The following is a 20,680-nucleotide window of genomic DNA, read 5'->3' as shown; positions in this document are numbered from 1 at the left end:
ATTCAGCCATTAAGCTGAACCAGAAAACTTTCTGAGTTACCTGAGCAGTGGTTATTTGGGGTAGCAAATACCCTCTGAGACCTGCTCCACAGGTTGAGCACAGTGAAGGGTCTCCAAGCCCAGCCCTGGGTACCAGTGCCTGAAGGGGACTAATAATGGTCCAGCCCTGCTGTAACTATCTCAGAGGCTTTGTGGACAGCTAGTTGGGTATTTGACTTTGAAGTTTGGCTTTGCCATTAACTCTGCAGTGACCTCAGGTGAGCCCCTAGGCCTATCCTTCGGCCTCAGTTTCCTAATTGTACAACTCTCTGTTCATAACAGGTCCTCTCACTGTGATGCTCCCCGACTATGATGATTAACCTTGTTAGGCTGCCTCCTCCCCAAACCCCCCCCAAATCCAGATCCCCACCAGCCCAGTCTGCTTATGGATATTGTGATTTCATCTGGTGGATCTTAGACTTGGGTTCTAGCCGAGACTTTGCAATGACAAGGGCGTGTCATCCTGATCAATAACCTTTCTGAGGCTCAGTGTTCAACTCTGTACACTGGGACTAATACTAACATTCACTCCTCATAGAAGGTGTAGGCGGAAGGGAAGCCCAGTACCTGTCCCATCTCAGCCACAGGTTGTCATCCAGATGGGGATGCAGAATGGAGGCATGATTTGTCCTGTCCTAGAAGAATCACTCTGAATTTGTGTGACCTGGTAGCTGACAGTGGGGTCACTTCCCCAGTGAACACAGTGATGACCTAGTCTTGTGGGTCTGTGTCCCCAGTGGTCAGTTTGCCATCGTGAAGAAGTGCCGGGAGAAGAGCACGGGTCTGGAGTATGCAGCTAAGTTCATCAAGAAGCGGCAGAGCCGGGCGAGCCGGCGTGGTGTGAGCCGGGAGGAGATCGAGCGGGAGGTGAGCATCCTGCGGCAGGTGCTGCACCACAACGTCATCACCCTGCACGACGTCTACGAGAACCGCACCGACGTGGTGCTCATCCTCGAGCTGTGAGTGGGGTCTCCAGGACCCAAAGGGTTAGGGGGCAGCAGGGGCAGGCAGGGTGGTGGAAGCTCCAGCCACAGGCCCCAAGGGGCAGCAGCAGCCAGGTAAATTCAATGGTGGGCAGATCCCCTCTGCCTCAGTTACCCCCATCCTCCTCCTGCAAGTGAGCCAAAGGAGGGGCAAGCTTGCTGAGTAGCTAGGGCAGAGGGCGATGGCCTGTCTGGCTTTCACTGGACCCTGGGGATCAAAGGGAAGAAATGACTGCGCTGGGGTCTTTTCCTGGCTGGAGAAGCATGTGGGAGGGTGAAGGGGACGGAGGGCGGGATGAGGCCAGGGGAGGCTGTCAGGGAGGGATGTGTACTATGAGGAGGGGCTCTGTGAAGCTCTTCTCTGGCCCTTTCCGGGGGAAAGTCCACTGCAATTGCGCTGTGAGTGACAGCTTTATTGTTATAATAATAGCTATTATTTAGAGAGCCCTATCGTAAGCCAAGAATTTGCTAGGTGCTTTGTATTTGTTGTCTTGTTCAATCTTTAAAGACTATGATGAGGGAAATGTCTTACGAATGCAGAGAGGTTATTTTGTATTCATTGTGCAAGCAAACTACTTCTGTACCTTATTTAATCCTCATAACAATGCTGTCACACAGACACTCTTATTATCCCCATTTTATACACAAGAGCACTGAGAGGCCAGGTCACTTACAAGATCCTATAGCCAGGAAGTGGCAGGACCAGGACTTGAGTCCACATGGCTTGTGCAGACAGCTATGAGAGTGAGGCAGGTTGGACTTATGCTGGCTTAGCAGAGGAAGACTTCACAGTACATGATGGAATTTGGATAGATGGCCCCAAGACTCTAGGGGTTGTCTGGCCACCCTGGTATCCTCCTGTGCAGGTGGGGCTCTGGGACGCAATAGAGTTTGAGTTGGGTTGTGGCACAAGTCACAGTGGCTGTGTCCAGTCAAGCAACAAGGCCCATGTAAGGAATGTTCTAGCCAGGCGCAGTGGCTCACACCTGTAATCCCAGCACTTTGGAAGGCCAAGGCTGGCGAATCACAAGGTCAGGAGTTTGAGACCAGCCTGGCTAACATGGTGAAACCCCATCTCTACTAAAAATACAAAAATTAGCCAAGCATGGTGGTGGGCATCTGTAATCCCGCCTACTAGGGAGGCTGAGTTAGGAGAATTGCTTGAACCTGGGAGGTGGAGGTTGCAGTGAGCCGAGATCACACCATTGCCCTCTAGCCTGGTGACAGAGCAAGACTCCGTCTCGGGAAAGAAAAAAAAAAGGCAGAATGTTCTGAGCCTCATAAGCATGTATGCACCTGCCTGGTAGCAGAGGAGTGACAGAATCTGTCTCAGGAATCCCTGATTTTGTGCCCTTGGGGAAGTCACCTCAATCCCCTGAGCTTTAGATTTCATCTGTAAAGCAGGCAGCCATTCTTAACCTGCCTACAGACTGGGGGGACCACCTAACATTTGAGATCATTCTAATTTGAGAACTATGCTCTGGTATTGGCAGGATATAGATTTAAGTAGCAGATGGGCATTTGCATACTCTTGCATTTGATTCTTAAATTATCCATCTCGATGTTTAAATGTATAGAATTGCCTGTTCTCTCCCCTTCGCTAGCTCCCAGTGACTTCCATGTTTCTCCCACGGACCTCCCAGCTAGTTGGACTAGTGGGTGCCTGCCCTGCCTGACCCAGAGAGAAGCTGAGGGTCAGAAGTCAGCACGCTGATTCCCACCAGAGACTGACAAGTGCACCTTGCTGGAAAGGCTGAGCCACTTCTTAAAAGTCTCTCATGGAAAAAAAAAAAAAACTAAGCAGGAATGGAAAAGAAATGACATTTAGAATTCTACAACCCAAACACAGCTATTTATGTTTTTCTGTGGTTCCTCTCAATCTTTATCCATTTGTATACAGTCATTGTACTTGTATAATTTCCTGCTCTACTTTTCCCCCCAGTTAATGTAATTCTAAAAATTGCCTTTACTCTTTTAACCGACTATATGTTTCACTGAATTGCATACCAGTATTTCCCTTGTCTTAGTCCATTTGCTGTTGCTTACAGTAGAATATCTGAAGCTGGTTAATTATAAGGAAAGTTATTATTATTTCTCACCATTGAGGAGGCTGAGGAGTCCAAGGTTGAGGGTACGCATTTGATTAGGATCTTCTTGCTGATGGGGAATCTCTACAGAGTCCTCCAAGGCAGCCTAGTGCATCACATGGTGAGGGGCAAAGCGGGCTATCTCAGGTCTCTCTTCCTCTTCCTATACAGCCCCCAGTCCCACTCCCATGATAACCCATTAATCCATTAACCTGCTAATCCACTAAGGCATGAATGGATTAATAAACACAGAGTCCTCATAACCCAATCACCTCTGTTTTTTTTTTTTTTTAAGGTAGAGTCTCACTCTGTCATCAAGGCTGGAGTACAATGGTACAATCCTAGCTCACTGAAACCTCTGCCTCCTGGGATCAAGCTATTCTCCTGTCTCAGCCTCCCGAGTAGCTGGGATTATAGGCACCTGCCACCACACCCAGCTAATTTTTTTGTATTTTCAGTAGAGACAGATTTTACCTTGTTGGCAAGGCTGGTCTCGAACTCCTGACCTTAGATGATCTGCCCACCTTGTCCTCCCGAAGTGCTGGGATTACAGGCATGAGCCACAGCACCCTGGCTCAGTATCCTCGCTTTCCAAGGATAGTACTGGTTAAGCATTGCTACTACAACATAGGAGTGTTGCTGTGTGCCTGCAGCCCTGCCAGCCCTGGGTCATTTGTTTTGAAACAGGTTTCATTATTTATCGATCTTTACAGCTATAAATTGATTCTTTCTTATTGTAATTGGCGTGTCTTTAATTGTTGGGGAAATTGCTTGCTTCTTCCTGTTTGCAGAACCCTAGGAGTCGGTGGGGGTGGTCGGCGTGGTGGGTAGATGCTCTTGAGATGTCCATGTTTTTCCCAACAGGGCTAATGATCAGCCAATAGTTATCTGCCAGCTTCTTGTGAGCTCAGGTGCACCATCTGTAACATCCCTTGTCATGCTGGTGCTCCCATGACTTGCTTGGGCCACTGTGCTTTTTTAGTTCTGTTCAGTTTCTGTCTCCCCCTTCACTTCCAAGCTGTCTCATTGTTCTCAGGGTGCCTATCTAAGGAATGCTAAAAATTCATGAGACTGGAGAAGACCCAAGAGTTCTACGACTGTGCCTAACTGTGCCATGTATGGCCAGGGTCTGAGAGGGAGGACCTCCCAGGAAAGGAGTTTCTGGGCTTTTGTTTTTGTTTGTTTTTTGAGACGGAGTCTTGTTCTGTCACCCAGGCTGGAGTGCAGTGGTGCGATCTCAGCTCACTGCCATCTCCACTTCCCAGGTTCAAGTGATCCTGGTGCCTTAGCCTCCCGTGTAGCTGGGACCACCAGCATGCGCCTTCACGCCCAGCTAATTTTTTTGTATTTTTAATAGAGGTGGGGTTTCACTGTGTCAGCCAGGCTGGTCTGGAACTCCTGGTCTCCAGTGACCCACTCACCTTGGCCTCCCAAAGTGCTGGGATTACAGGCATGAGCCACCACCCCTGGCCTCATGGGCTTTTGTGCTTAGACGTAGTGGTTCCTGTTAGGCTGGTCAGAGGTCTTTGGCCTCCTGGTCCCCACTGTTCCCTAATAGGTTAGTGAGTGTGCTCTGCCTACTCAGTTGAAAGCTGCCCAGTTGCAGGTTTTATGAATGAGTCCACTCTGATCCCACGGCCCCTCTCAGCAACTGTTGTCTGGTGCAGGGCTTCCTCCTGCTTTCTGCTCAAGTGGCCAGCAGTAGGAGAACATGCCTGGCCCTGTATTAAATCCCTCTCAGCTGTTATCCCATCTGTGACCTCCCTAGAAGCAGCTGCTCTGGTCATGACTGTTGAAGGCAGGACGAGGAAGGATTTAATTGTATACGTTGACTTCTGCGTGAGGTACAGAATATATTCAAAATCTCCATAGCTTAACTCATGTCACATGTGGAACTTGTCCTGAAAAATTGAAGTCGCCCTGTGTAGGTTGGACTGGCGTCCCATTGCAGGCCCCTGACTGCTCTGGGGCCTCCTTGATTCCAAACCTGTGGAAAGCAATACCTCGGTGGTTGCACACCAGAGAACCGCCTGGCAGAGTGCTCCAGGGTAGCAGTGATGCTTCCCAGCTTCCCGAATTGAGCCCAGCCTCCTTGGCTCAGCAGCTCTGGCAGCATCTTTTCCCCACCGCTGCCTATGCAGGTCATTTGTGCACACATTCCCCAAAGAGTCTGAAAAGCATTTCCAGCAGGCATGCCGCCCTGCAGGGAGGAAGGAGGCAAAGGGCAGATTCCCAGGAAGGAGACGATCCTGGGAACACTAGAAGAGATGAGGCCTGGCTGTCAGGCTTTGCTTTTCATCTTAAAGCTAAAGAGGTGTGGGATGTGAGAGGAAGGAAACTGGAAAGGAAATGGGGAGTGGCTCCAAGGCACTAAGACCAAGGGCAGAAACTAAGTTGTGGCTGGAGAAATAACACCCAGGCTCCTTGATTAGACTTTGAAAAGAGGTGACTGAGCATTAATGTGAACGTCCCAGCCTGGGTATCCAGGACCTAGACAGTGGCAGGTCATCAGCCTCTCACCTTCCTGAGTATCTGGGGGAGATTCTAGGGGGCACAGTGGCTGTTCCTTTCTTCATCCCAAGGAGACCATGTCTCACCAGGTCTCCTGCCCAGATCCCACCTTCAAACAGATGACTGATTACCGCCCCCCAAAATCCTCACTCCACCCAAGCCTTCATGTCATTGGCTTTTGGGAACAGGGTACATCCCCATTATAAGAAGCTTTTACATTTATGCAGCATTTTATTTAAAGTCAGAATTGCAGGGTTATTATTTATTTGGGTATTTGCCCGAGGTCACAGGCCCATACAACCTGGCAGGGGCTGGCAGACTCTGGGAGTTTAAAAGACAAGGGTTGATTTGAGCTGGGTTCTATGTGTTGCAGAGGGGGCACTGCAGATGTGAAAATTTGCAATGGGCTCTGGACAGGTTTCTTACAAATGCCAAAGCTTCACTGTCTGTATGATACAGAATATTCTACCTCATGTTGTTATTTTTAATGTTTTATTTCCTTCCTTTGTTCTTTTATTCACCAAACTTCTGTTGACTGTCTTGCTTGCATTAGGTGCTGTGGAAGCAAAAATAATCTAGCTGGGGAGAGAGGCAGATAGATAGTGAAGCCCACTGTGATGAGGGCGTGGGTGTAGCTGAACAGGGATGTCGGGGGACTGCCTGTGCTTCGAGGCTTTCTGTTTTGCATCAGCATCTCAGGCTTTGTAATGTGGAAGGATTGTGGTGAGAGGGACATGTAGTGAACTGGGGCTGAGAAAACCCGAGTCTAAATCCTGGTCGTCCCCTTACTAGCTATGTGATCTTGGCAAGGTCTCTCTTGAGACCTCAGTTTTCTCATCTGAGAATGGGGATACCCCTCAGGGTGAATATCAGACTCAAGTGAGGGAATGTTTGGGAAGCACATTGAACTAACTGCTGGCAAACTTCAAATAAGCTCTAAACCATGCCCCTTCCACCACTACCACCCCGATGATGATACCGTACATGGTGTTTATGTCAAGGACTTTATCAAGGATCTCATAGCAATTTCTCCCACTCCCACCCTCACCTCCAAAGGTGCTAATGATATAATTTTTTTTCTCACTCCCATTTGACAAGAAAAGCCGAGCCCTAGAACTCTCACATGTGCCACCCCAAGGTGAAGGTTGAGTCTTTGCTGCTGAAGGGTTGGAGCAACTGTTTTGGCCCTTTAACCCTAGCTTGTAGAGCAGACCCAGGGTTATTCCAGCAGCTGGGAGGGTGTTCCAGCTTCCAGCACCTGCCCAAGATGGGGGAAAGGGTCAGAGTGGGGCACAGGATGGCTTCACCCATGAGACACTGAGAAAATAGTGCACCAGCCTGGTCCCCAACACCAAGGCAGCCACCTCATGCCACACCCTACTCACCCTGAGCAGAGGGGTGCTGCAGCTGTAGCAGGTGGTACATGTGCTCAATTGTGCCATCTTTTTTTTTGAGGCGGAGTTTCACTCTTGTTACCCAGGCTGGAGTGCAATGGCGCAATCTTGGCTCACCGCAACCTCTGCCTCCTGGGTTCAGGCAATTCTCCTGCCTCAGCCTCCTGAGTGGCTGGGATTACAGGCATGCGCCACCGCGCCCAGCCAATTTTTTGTATTTTTTTTTTTTTTTTTTTTTAGTATAGACGGGGTTTCACCATGTTGACCAGGATGGTCTTGATCTCTTGACCTCATGATCCACCCGCTTTGGCCTCCCAAAGTGCTGAGATTACAGGCTTGAGCCACCGCACCTGGCCTGTGCCATCTTATCTCATTCTCTCTTCACCCTTTCACCTTCTCCCTTCTGCCTTCTCTTTTTCCCCCTCTCTTTTTTGATGCCATCGATATGTTGGAAAAACTAGGCCACTTGTCCTGTTGATTACTCACAGTCTGAATTTTAGACTTGCCCCTTCCTCATGGTGTTCTTTAACTCATTCCTCTGTCCCCTGTATTTCCTGTAAACTAGGAGTTAGATCTAGAGGAGATACCCTGCCTATTGGTGCCTATTCAAACCCTGCCTGTTTGAAGGTGGGATCTGCGCAGGAGACCTGTTGAGACATGGTCTCCTTGGGTTGAAGAAGGGAACAACCACTGTGCCCCTACCTAGTAGAAATGTAATATGAACCACGTATGTAATTTTAAATTTCCTAGTCACCATATTGACTAAATGAAATAGGTGAACTGATTTTAATAATATTTTTATTTAACCCAATATATATGAAGTATTATGTTAACATATAAAGAGTATAAAAATTATTCATGAGATATTTACATTCTGTTTTTCAAAGTAAGTTTTCAAAATTCAGTGTGAATTTGTACTTATAGCATATCTCAACTCTTTTTTGAGATAGACTCTCACTCTGTTGCCCAGGCTGGAGTACAGTGACATAATTATAGCTTACTGCAGCCTCCACCTCCAGTCATCCTCCCACCTCAGCCTCCTAAGTAGCTGGAACTACAAGTGCACATCACCATGCTCAGCTAATTTCTGCATTTTTTTGTAGAGACAGTGTCTTACTATGTTGTCTAGGCTGGTCTTGAACTCCTGGGCTCAAGTGATCTGCCTGCCTCAACTTCCCAAAGTGCTGAGACTACAGGTGTGAGCCACCATACCCAGCCCACAGCTCAGTTCTTATACAGTGCAATGCAACGGTTAAAGTGGAATGTAGTTCTCCTGAAAAAATAAAGTTGAATTTAATGGAAAATATTTTATACCACTTTAGTTTTTAAATTAGAATTAATTAAAATTAAATAAAAGTGAAAAGTCAGTTCCTCTATTACACTAGCCACATTTCAAGTCCTCACCAACCACATAGGACTAGTGACTACTCTATTGGACAGCACATATCTAGAACATTTTCATCAATGCAGAAAGTTCTGTTGATAGTGCTGAACAAGAGGCTTAAGCAGATTTAGTTTCCATTTTTTAAGTCACTGCATATCAGGTGTTGCCGTGTACTTCCTATTGCCCTGTTTCATGTCCAGTTGTTCTACTTTTCATGATGCTAAGATTATTGAGTGGGTCCCAATGTGCTTGTGGAAATGTTTAAAGAAAGGAGAAAAGATGATGTTGATGCTTTTTATTTAGGATGGACTAGGGGGCAGGGAATCATCCCCAAAGTTGGGTCAGAGCGATTTTAGCCATGTAAGAATCATCTGGAGCAGGGTGCAGTGGCTCATGCCTATAATCCCAGCATTTGGGGAGGCTGAGGTGGGTGGATTGCTTGAGATCAGGAGTTCGAGACCAGCTTGGCCAATATGGTGAAACTCCATCTCTACTAAAAATACAAAAATTAACTGGGTGTGGTGGCAGAGGCCTGTAATCCGAGCTACTTAGGAGGCTGAAGCATGAGAATCACTTGAACCTGTGAGGCAGAGTTTGCACTGAGGCAAGATTACACCACTGCACTCCAGCCTTGGCAACAGAATGAGACTCTGCCTCAAAAAAAAAAAAAAAAAGGAAAGGAAAGAAAATCATCTGTGATACTCAGTATGCTGTAGCAGTTGAGAGCTGTTCTGCTTGGGTTTGAATCCTGACTATTTACTACCTATGGGACTGTGGGCAAGTTGCTTAACCTCTCTGAGCCTTTGTTTCTTGAAGTGAAATAGAAAAATGATAGTCCTCAGATTGTAGGACATTGTGATGATTAAATGAGATAATGTGCATAAGGCATGTAACATGGAGTATGTGTTCAGTGAATATTGACCACTATTATTGTTGTTATAGTAAAAATACAGGTTTTAAGGCCTCACTGCTGGAGAATCTAATTTGTTAAAGTCTATGGTGGGACCTGGAAATCTGCATTTTAAAACAGGTTCTCCCTCCAAGTGATCCCAAGGTCCTGGATCCCTTGGCCTAGATCCCCTCCTGAGATCTTTCCCTTTGGGCCCTTGGCTTTATTTCAGCTCCAGAGGAGCACATGCTGGCTGGATACCCCAGCTTCTGTCAGAGGATTGCAAACCAAAAATTAAATTCTAAGCCCCTGAATGGACCCCTCTCTCAGCCAAGGGGATTCCAGAGTAAAACTGAAAACCTTTCAGGCCACGATGGGAAGAGGGGATTGGACATGCCTCATTATACTGTCCGCCCACTGAAATTCAGACACAAGTGACCAGCATTAATATGAAAGCCATGATCTTAAGACTAACGAAACAGACTTTTTGCAGCAATAAGATAACAAAGTCCAACCTGACTCTACTTATAACCTCACATGTCAGATAGCAGGCCCTGAAAGACACTGAAATATTCTACCCTAATAAATATTTTGCCGTATTTTGAAATGGCCCAGCAAAGCTGTCTCTTGTGGGAAGAAACTACACTCTGTGGACAATCTCTGTTCCTTTCCCCGTCTTTTTTGATCCTGAAGAGATCAGCTGAGAGTCTGGCACCTTTTAAGAATGTGAATAGAAAACATTTGCCATCTATTTCCTCCAAGGGTAGCCACCTGTGAGACTTCATCTACATAATAAAATCCTTGGTCTCCGTAACCCTTGTCTTAACCCAGACACTCTTTTCTATCGATTCCAGGTCTTTTGATAATAACTCTTCCAACCAATTGCCAATCAGAAAATCCACCTGTAACCTAGAAGCCCTCCCAACCCCCATCCCAACCTTCAAGTTATTCCGCTTTTCCACACGGAACCAATGTACACCTTACATTTACCGATTGATTCTGCCTGTAACTTCCGTCCCCCTAAAATGTATAAAATCAAGCTGTTACCCAGTTACCTTGGGCACGTGGTCTGAGAACCTTCTGGGACTTTGTCACAGGTCTTGGGCACTCATATTTGGCTCAGAATAAACATCTTTAAATATTTTACAGAGTTCGACTCTGTTTGTTGATGGGATAAACAAGTCCAGTAGGGTGGCCAGATTTATCAAATAGAAACCTATTTTATCTGGGAATCCTGAATCTCAGGGAGATTCTTTGTGCCCTGTCACACCAACCATAGGATGCAAGAAGGTAGAGTGTGAGAAAGTAGTATCAAACATCAAAAGTAGTATTCTAGAGACTTTAGAGATTCATATGATTAATGAGGTCTTATATATAAGTTAGGGGCCACACTTAGATTCTCTTGAGCCCATGAAGGGGCCATCTTTTATAAAGTTAAAGAAAAGTGGCTGTGGGGGCTGTCTTGCCCAATCTGCTTATTTTGCAGGTAATGAAACCAAGGCCTGCCTGGAGAAGGGAAATGCATTGTCCAGGGTCAGTGGCAAGGCTGGAATGGAAAGTAAGCCTGTAGTCTCTGGCACAGCATTTGTTCCTCTTTGTCATCTGTCTCAGTCCATTCAGACTCCGTTCTGTTCCTGCCCCACACCCCAATTAATGTCCTTTTCAAATGTAAAATGCATTCCTTCCATTCCAATAATTCCAAAAGTTTTAATTAATTTCAGCATCAACGCCAAAGTTTAAAGTTCAAAGTTTCATCTAAATATCTAAATCAGATGTGGGTGAGACTCAAGGTATGATTCATTCTGAGGCAAGTTGCTCTTCAGCTGTGAACCTATGACATCAAACATGTTATGTTACAAAATATGATGGCGGGACAGGCAGAGGATACATATTCTCATTCTAAAAGGAGAAATGGGAAAGAACAAAGGAGTAACAGCTTCTGAACCAGTACAAAACCTTGAGAATAATCTTTGGCTTAATGCTCTGCCCTCCAGGCCCACAGGGCAGAGTGGAAGTCCTGCCCCTGCAGCTTTGGGCAACCCTGCCCATATGGCTTTGCTCTCCAAACATTGGCCCCCACCTGAAAGGCAGTTGTCTGCCCAGCGGCCCACCAGCTCTCTAAGGCATCTTTTGAAATCCAGGTGAAGGCAGCCACACACCCACCAGCTTTGCTTGGCACGGAGCATTTCCCACTGTTGCCCTCTAGGAGCCACACCTGCTATGTCTGAGGAGTGTGGCAAGAGTTTGGAGAGGAAAGCCCACAGTGTGGGGCAGCACTGGCCAGCGGAGGCCCCTCCTTTGATACCATTCTGCCCTCTAGGCTCTGGCACTATGGACCTGTGATGGGAGAGGCACCCCTCTTTTCACCCCCTCCCATCTCTGAAATGATTCAGGGTCATTCTTCCATTGTCTTGGACAGCAGGTCCTGGCTTCTGATTAGATGGCTGACTAATCCCCCCATTGTCTTGAGGAATAGCACCTGGCTTACCTGGAGATCCATATTAATCTTTTTTATCAGATGGTTGCTTGGTCACACCTTTGTTCTTTCCCAAACAGGTTTTCTTATTTTTTCCATTATGAGGAGGCTGAGAATTTGTTATACTTGTAAAATTTCTTCCCTCTGAGTAACAATTTTTTGTCTTTAAACCATTTCTTTTCACATTTTACTATAAGTAAAACAGGACTATAAGCAACCGGGACACTCCTTCAACACTTTGCTTGGAAATTTCCTCAGCCAAATATTCCATTTGTATTGCTTACAAAGTTCTACCTCCCACAAAACACTAGGAAACACACACAATTCAGCCACATTCTCTGCTACTTTATAACAAGGATGCCCTTTCCCCCACTGATCAGACGAGGACCATGTTCTTCATTTCCATCTGAGACATTATCAAAATGGCCTTTCCATCTGTATCTCTTGAATATTTTGTTGATGGCCATTTAGGTATTCTCTAAGAAGACTGAGAATCTCCTCTCTTTGTGATCCCTCTCCAGAACCAGCCTTACAGTCCATTTATTCATAACAATGTAGGCTTCTTCTAGCCTGTGCCCCAGAGCTCTTCCAGCCTCTACTTGTTAGCTGATTCCAAAGCAGCTTCCAAATCCACGTCTTTAGGTATCTGTTACAGTAGCACTCCACACTTGGTACCAGTTTCCTCTCACAGTTCATTCAGGCTGCTGTATAACAAAATAACCATACACTGGGTGGCTGACAAAAACATAAATGTATTTCTCACAGTCCAGGAGGCTGGAAGTCTAAGGTCAAGGTGTCAGCAGATTTGGTGTCTGACGAGGGTGCACATCCTTATTCCTCATAGATGGTTGTCTTTTTTTTTTTTTTTTTTTTTGAGACAGAGTCTCACTCTGTCACCAGGCGCCAAGCTGGAGTGCAGTGGCACAATCTCGACTCACTGTAACCTCTGCCTCCCAGGTTCAAGCAATTCTCCTGCCTCAGCCTCCCGAGTAGCTGGGACTACAGGTGCGCACCACTACGCCCAGCTAATTTTTGTATTTTTACTAGAAACGGGGTTTCACCATGTTGGCCAGGATGGTCTTGATCTCTCTACCTCGTGATCTGCCTGCCTTCGGCCTCCCAAAGTGCTGGGATTACAGGCGTGAGCCAACGCGCCTGGCCAGATGGTTGTCTTTTGACTGTAACTTCACATTGTGGGCAGGGAAAGTGAGCCCTCTGGGGTCTGTTTTATAAAGGCACTACTCTCATTTGTAAGGGCTCTGAGTTCATGACTTAATTACTTCCCAAAGGCCCTATCTCCTAATACTGTCGCCTTGGGGGTTGGGATTTCAGAATATGAATTTGGAGGGACACAAACAGATTCAGGCTATAGAATCTGCTTGTTTCTGTCCCCTGCCACCTCAGGTATATCGGGGAGAGAGGGCAACCTCCAGGGTGACTGGGACCAGGCCTAGGGTGGGAGCAGAGGCCCTTCTGACAAAACCTCTAGGGTGATTCCTGCCCTTGTAATCCAAAAGAAAGAACAAAGCAAATAGAAGCAAAGTCAGTCCCTGGCACTAGTCAGACAAAACCCCAGACATAAGCAGGGGTGATTCTGCCATACAAGGTCCCTGCGGGGGGGGTCATGATCAGGGCTCGCACCCAACAGCCCAGCCTCCTGACATGCAGAGCTGACCAGGCCTGGGCCTCCCCTTCCCCCACTGGTGTTTTCCAGAGTGTCTGGAGGAGAGCTCTTCGATTTCCTGGCCCAGAAGGAGTCACTGAGTGAGGAGGAGGCCACCAGCTTCATTAAGCAGATCCTGGATGGGGTGAACTACCTTCATACAAAGAAAATTGCTCACTTTGATCTCAAGGTCAGTAAGGGGAGAAAGGGAAGAGAATCAAGTTTAGGAAGAAGAGGCTTAGTCCTTCCTGGTGTCTTTCTCAGGATGGGTCCAGTGCCCAACAGCCCTCCTCCCTCATCTTACAGTGAAAATCCCTGAGCTCCTGGGAAAGAGAGGATATGGAGATGTCCAACTTCTCAGTTTCATTTCATGTACCAGGTTTTCTGCACACAGGAGCTGACTGCAAGGAGCTCCTTAAATAAGACTTAAGGCACCTTATTTCTTTCAGGGAGCAAGGGGAACAAATACCTTCTAAATAAGTAGACCAGTGACAGGAAACTTGAAATGAAACATATTTCACAAGACTGAACTTTTCAGTAACAAAGAGCTGAGTCCTGAGTGAGCAGAACTAGAAGTGTTTGGAGGATTGCAGAAGTGGGCTGGCTCGCCAGACCCATTCACAGGGCAGCCTCCATCATCCCTTGACCAGAGCTTGTAAATCCTGGAGCCCAGGGACCACTGGCTGCCCTTCCTGACTCACCACCCCTCACCCTGCTCCAAACTGTGGCCATAAAACTGCTTCTAGGGGCCACTGATCATTTGTGGTAACTGGTATTCAGGGTTGAGAAAGTTCACTGTGACCACATAGGACTTCATAAAGCAGAATATGGTCAGAGTAGAAGGACCAGTTCCCTTAGTAACTGAGCTCAGTTGCATAGACTGATGAACCTATACAGATACTTAACGTGTAAAGGTCCTCTAACTTGTGATCAGTTCTATGACCTGTTTCCTGGGCAATCCCTTCATTTGTCTATGCAGAAATCCCTGTGGTCTTTCAAGCATGGTGCTGGGTGCCTGGGTATTGCTGCAGATACAGAATTCACTGAGGCTGTCTAAGATTACTTCTCTTTTCCAGGAACCTTAGTGTAGGAGATAGAAAAACCAACAACTCTAAGTACTATGCTAGCAGGAAACCCATGGTGGGTGGGAAGCCTAAAGGAGGGGACATCGAAGTCCAACCAGGGTATCCAAGAGGGCCCCCTGGAAAAAAGTGCTATTGAGTTGAGTTCTGAAGAATTGGCAAGAGTTAGAAGGAAAGAGCCTTTTAAGAACGATAGGTCAGTAGAATACATGGTCATAAAACAGCGCAGTGCATTCAGGGAAGTACAAGCATGGGAAGTGTGTGCTGAGTGGCTGAGAAAGAAGCCAGGAAGAGTGCAGGAGGCAGACACAAGGGTCTGGGAGCTAAGCCAAGGAGCTTGCACTTTGCCCTGAGAGATAAGGGTTCAGGTGAGCAGAGAAGTGAGGTGAGCACGTACATGTTTCAGAATGATCCCTCTGGCTGGGAAGATGGATAGGCTGGACACAGCCTGGAAGCTGGGGCCCAACTGGGAGGCAAATGCAATAATCTAGGTAAAATGTAAGGCAGGGACAGAGTCAGGATCTTTTGCAGAGGTCAGTCTGAGGATTGATTAGGTGCCTAATTAGAGGTAGAGATGAAGGAAGGGGCAGAGTGCAGGATGACACCCAAGTTCTGGCTTGTGCCCCTGGCCCAGAGAGGGGATGGCATGTCCATTGTCTCACAATGGCTATGCCAGGGCATGGGCTCAGTTCCCATGTGAGTCCCTACCCCAGCTCTTACTCTACTCTGCCTGATAGGATGACCCTCTTGGTCACCCTATAGCTTGGTCAGTCCCTTTAGCATGGTCCCCTTTCTTTATGCTGATTGTCACTTTTTTTTTTTTTTTTGAGACAGTCTCGCTCTGTCACCTAGCTGGAGTGCAGTGGCGTGATCACGGCTCACTGCAGCCTTGACTTCCTGGGCTCAATCTGTCTGCCTGCCTCAGCCTCCTGAGTAACTGGGACTATAGGCATGTGCCACCATACCTGGCTGATTTTTGTCCTTTTTGTAGAGGCCGGGTCTTGCCATCTTGCCCAGGCTGGTCTTGAACTCCTTGGCTCAAGTGGTCCACCTGCCTCAGCCTCTCAACAGTGTTGGGATTACAGACACTGCATCTGGCCATGATTGTCATAGTTTTTTTTTTTTTTTTTTTTTTTTTTTGAGATGTGGTCTTATTCTGTCACCCAGGCTGGAGTGCAGTGGTGCGATCTCAGCTCACTGCAGACTTGACCTCCTGGCTCAGGTGATCCTCCCACCTCAGCCTCCCAAGTAGCTAGGACTACAGGAACATGCCACCATGACTAGCTAATCTTTGTATTTTTTGTAGAAATGGGTTTCGTCATGTTGCCCGGGCTGGTCTGGAACTCCTAGGCTCTAGCAATCTGCCCACTCCAGCCTCCCAAAGTGTTGGGACTATAGGCATGAGCCACTGTACCTGGCCATCACAGTATTTTTTAATACCTCCAACAGACATCTTGCAGAGTTTTGCTGAGGTGTCACAGGGTAAAAATTGGGGTCACCAAGGATGGTGAGGCCAGGGCAGGCCTTTGGACCTCAGCGGAGTAATAGCAGGAAATGGTCTGCGTTGATTGTACCTGTATCACCTTCCTGGTGCTTCTATGGACAATTAGCTCGTTTTCTTGTGTCTTTGCTAGCTCCAAGAGACCAACTTCAAAATGGGCTCCTTTGTCTTTCCTTGAATGGGTCTGGTGGTAGGAGTGGCTGGAGCCCAGCAGGCACCAGTGACTGCAGCAGGTTTGTGATGTTTGGCTTGCCCTTTTGGCAGCTTGCTGTGGTAGGGAGAGCACTGGCTTGGAGTTAGCCAGGCTGGGGTTTGATTCTCACTCTACCATGTACCATGATACACCAGAACTTCAGCTTTTCAGCTTCAGTGCAAATAATAATACCTATCTGGCAGAGCTGTTGTCAGGGTTAGAAAGAAGCATTAAGTGCCGAATATGGAATAGGTGCTCTGTAATAGTAGCTGTTATTATTTTTTCCCATCTCGGAATAGAGGAAAAGAAAACAGAACTCTTGTTACAGTGTTTTGGGCCTCATAGACTAGGAAAACAAACCTTGTGAGTACAGTTCTGTTAATAAATTACCAGGCAGGGAGCTGAGTTGGTTGCTAGGTAGACCTGCTCGAGAGGGCTGATAAGGCTCCAGGGCCAGCCTGGACGTTTTCCACGACCTGGAAACAGTCTGGGTTTCCCCTGCATGTATGTGAGGTGAGGATGCTGCTAGTCTCCACTATGGCCAGGTATCCTTAGAGTTGTGAGGACCTGAGCTTTCTGATTCTTCCCACCCGGGCAACCTCAGGAAGTGATAAGTAGCTGGAACTCTGAAGGATTACCTTATGATTGGGTAGATGTTTCCTGGAGCCAGAATGTGGGTATGCATGCCTCTTGGCTGGAATATTCTGTCAGCTGGGGGGGGATCATGCAATTAAGATCCAGCTGGTAGCTTAGAGGAGGCTTCTTGGTTCCATGCTGTTTCCCACCATATAAAATCCCCATTTTTCTTCCTGATTTTCATTCTCCCCAGTGGACTTCCACTTTCCTCTCTGGCTTATATTCGGTTACTCCTTGCTAAGCTCAGGGTCGTTACTGCCCCAGGAACACAGCCAGCATGTTGTCTTCACACCCTTACCCATACCCTGTTCTCCATGCACATCTTCCAGCTCGAAGGAGCAGGTAATGAAGAGGGTTAGTTCTCTTGCCTGCCTTTGGAAAGTGAACAACCTCTCTTCAGTCTGGTAGGAGGAACTAATGTTCCTCCTATGTTCAGCCATTGTGCAATGGACAGTCAGACTCTGTCCCTGCTCGTCACATGCTCCTAGCCTTGTTGCAGGGAGCAAGTGGACAATTTTTTTTTTGAGACAGTGTCTCACTCTGTCACCCAGGTTGGAGTGCAGTGGCACAATCTCAGCTCAATGCAGCCTCTGCCTCGTGGATTCAAGTGATTCTCCTGCCTCAGCCTCCTGAGTAGCTGGGATTGCAGGCCCCCGCCGCCATGCTCAGCCAATTTTTTTTATTTTTTAGGAGAGACATGGTTTTACCATGTTGGCCAGGCTGGTCTTGAACTGCTGACATCAGGTGATTCCCCCCACCTCGGTCTCCCAAAGTGCTGGGATTACAGGTGTGAGCCACCATGCCCAGCTAATTTTTTTATTTTTTAGGAGAGACATGGTTTTACCATGCTGGCCAGGCTGGTCTTGAACTGCTAACATCAGGTGATTCCCCCCACCTTGGTCTCCCAAAGTGCTGGGATTACAGGAATGAGCCACCATGCCCAGCCCAAATGGACAAATTAATATGAGATAAGCACTCAGCTTATCTGGTAAAACAGGAGACAGAGCAAGATGACTGAATAGAATCCTTCACTGATCATCCTCCCGGCAAGAACACCAAATTGAACAACTATCGACACACATCTTTATAAGAACCAAAAATCAGGTGAGCGGTCACAGTAACTGGTTTTAACTTCATGTCACAGAGTGAGGCACTGAAGAGGGTAGGAAAGATAGTTGTGTATCACCTACACCACCTCTTCTCCATCCCCTGGCAGCAGCCATACTGCATGGAGAAAGAACCTGTGCATCTAGGGAAGGGAGAGTGCAGCGACTGTGGGACTTTGCGTTGAAACTCAGTGCTACCCTGTCATAGCAGAAAGCAATACTAGGCAGAACCCAGCTGGAACCCATGGAGGTAACATTTAGACAAGCCCTAGACAGAGGAGAATCACTCATCCCAGTGGTCAGAATCTGAGTTCCAGCAAACCTCACCACTGCAGACTAAAGTGCTCTGGGTTTCTAATAAACTTGAAAGGAAGTCAAGGCCGAAAGGACTGCAGTTCCTGGGCATGTCCTGGTGCTGTGCTGTGCTTGGAGCCAGTGGACTTGGAGGGTACACCTAGTGAGACATCAGCTGGGGTGGTCAAGGAAGTGCTTGTACCACCCCTCCTCCACCCCAGGCAGCACAGCATGCAACTCTGGGAGAGAATCCTTCCCTCCACTTGAGGAGAAAAGAGGGAAGAGGGAAGAGGACTTTGTCTCGCGATTTGGATACCAGTTCAGCCATAGTAAGATAGGGCACAAGGCAGAGTCTTGAGGCCCCCATTCCAGGCCCTAGATCTCAGACAATATTTCTAGACACTTTCTGGGCCAGAAGGGAATCCACTGCCTTGACGAGAAGGACCCAGTCCTGGCAGGATTCGTCACCTGCTAACTAAAGAGCCCTTGGGCCCTGAATAGTCAGCAGTGATATCCAGTATTTCACTCAGGGACATGTACTCAGAAACATGCTGGCTTCAGGTGTGACCCAACACATTCCCAGCTGTGGTGGCTATGGGAATAGGCTCCTTCTGCTTGAGAAAAGAAAAGGCAGAATGATGAAGGGGACTTTGTCTTGCAGCTTAGGTACTAGCTTGGCCACAGTGGGGTAGAGCACCACGTGGACTCTTCAGGTTTCCAATTTCAGGCCTTGGCTCTTGGACAGCATTTCTGGACCTACCTTGGCTCTTGGACAGCATTTCTGGACATTGCCCTGAAGGGAGACTCCCAGGCCTAGCAGTATTTACCAAGCTGACTGACGAGTCCTTGGGCCTTGAATGTACACTGGCAATAGTCAGGGAGTACTCACCATAGGCCTTGGGTAGTGGTGGCCATGGGAAGAGATGCCTCTGCTTGTGGAAAGGGGAGGGAAGAGTGGGAAGGACTTTGTCTTGTGGCTTGGATATCAGCTCAGCCACATTAGAATAGAGCATGAGGTAGATTCCCATGGTTTCCAATTCCTGGCCCTGGCTCCCAGACGGCATCTCTGGACCACCCAAGGCAGGTAGGAAGCATACCACCCTGAGGAAAGGACACAGGCCTGGCTGGCTTTGCCACCTGCCTGTTGTAGAGCCCTAGAGCCTTGAACAAACATCAACAGTAGCTAGGTAGCTGTTATAAGCCTTGGGCAAGACCCAGTGCCATGCTGGCTTCAGGTCTGACCCAGCACAATCCCAGTGGTGGTTGCCACAGGGGTGCTTGTGTTACCCCTTCCCCAGCTCCAGGCAGCTCAGCACAGAGAGAGACTTCATTTGTTAGGAAGAAAGTAAGGAAAGAGAACAAGAGTCTCTGCCTCATAAGCCAGATAATTTTTCTGGATCTTATCCAAAACCACCAAGGCAGTATCTTTACGAGTCTGCAAGTACCACAGCATTACTGGGCTTGTGGCGTCCTCTAATGCAGATATGGCTGGAAGATGAAAAACTTACAACACTCAAGCCCCTGCAAATATCTGCAAAGCCTTCCCAAAAAGATGGGTACAAACAAACCTAGACTATGAAGATTAGAATAAATACCTGACTCTTCAATGCCCAGACATCAATAAACATCCAGCATCGCAACCATCCAGGAAAACATGACCTCACCAAATGAACTAAATAAGGCAACAGGGACCAGTCCTGGAGAGACGGAGACTTGTGACCTTCCAGAGAATTCAGAATAGCTGTTTTGCAGAAATTCAGTGAAAATCAAGATAACAAAGAGAAGGAATTCAGAATTCTATCAGATAAATTTAACAAAGAGATTAAAATAATTAAAAATAATCAAGCAGAAATTCTGGAGGTGAAGATGCAATTGACATACTGAAGAATGAATCAGAGTCTCTTAGCAGCATAACTAATCATGCAGAAGAAAGAATTAGTGAATTTGAAGACAGACTATTTAAAAATACACAGTCAGAGGAGACAAAAAAGAAAAAAGAATGAAAAAGAATGAAGCATTCCTACAAGATCTAGAAAATAGCCTCAAAAAGGCAAATTTATGAGTTATTGGCCCTAATGAGGAGGTAGAGAGATAGAGTTTATTCAAAGGAATAATAGCAGAGAACTTCCCAAAGCTAGAGAAAGGGATCAATATTCAAGTACAGGAAGGTGACGGAACACTAAGCAGGTTAAACCCAATTAGGTCTACTTTAAGACATTTAATAGTCAAACTCCCAAAAGTCAAGAATAAAGAAAGGATACTAAAAGCAGCAAAAGAAAAGAAACAAATAACAAACAAACTCCAAGATGTCTGGCAGCAGACTTTTTAGCAGGAACCTAACAGGCCCGGAGAGGTGACATGACATACTTAAAGTGCTGAGGAAAACCCTTTATCCTAGAGTAGAATATCCAGCAAAAAATATCTTTCAAATATGAAGGAAAA

The 20,680-nt window shown here is 47.1% G+C and overlaps 1 protein-coding gene across 8 annotated transcripts in view; it reads left to right on the top strand.

Annotated features, from left to right (window-relative positions):
• DAPK2 (death associated protein kinase 2) overlaps nucleotides 1-20,680 on the top strand; it is a 271,914-nt gene that overhangs the window by 61,137 nt on the left and 190,097 nt on the right. For 7 of the 8 annotated variants that reach the window (XM_054240447.2, XM_078333330.1, XM_017976646.4 and 4 more), the window contains 2 exons: nucleotides 777-998; nucleotides 13,478-13,616. In XM_054240447.2, coding sequence (XP_054096422.1) covers nucleotides 777-998; nucleotides 13,478-13,616 — 361 coding nt within the window. The remainder of the gene's footprint in view (nucleotides 1-776; nucleotides 999-13,477; nucleotides 13,617-20,680) is intronic. The other variant, XM_078333331.1, reaches the window with a different exon arrangement.

The sequence above is a fragment of the Callithrix jacchus genome, chromosome 8 (genome assembly GCF_049354715.1).
Source record: "Callithrix jacchus isolate 240 chromosome 8, calJac240_pri, whole genome shotgun sequence".
NCBI classification, from domain to species: domain Eukaryota; kingdom Metazoa; phylum Chordata; class Mammalia; order Primates; family Cebidae; genus Callithrix; species Callithrix jacchus.
Note: the sequence above shows the minus strand (reverse complement) of the source record. Positions and strands in the feature narration are given on the sequence as shown.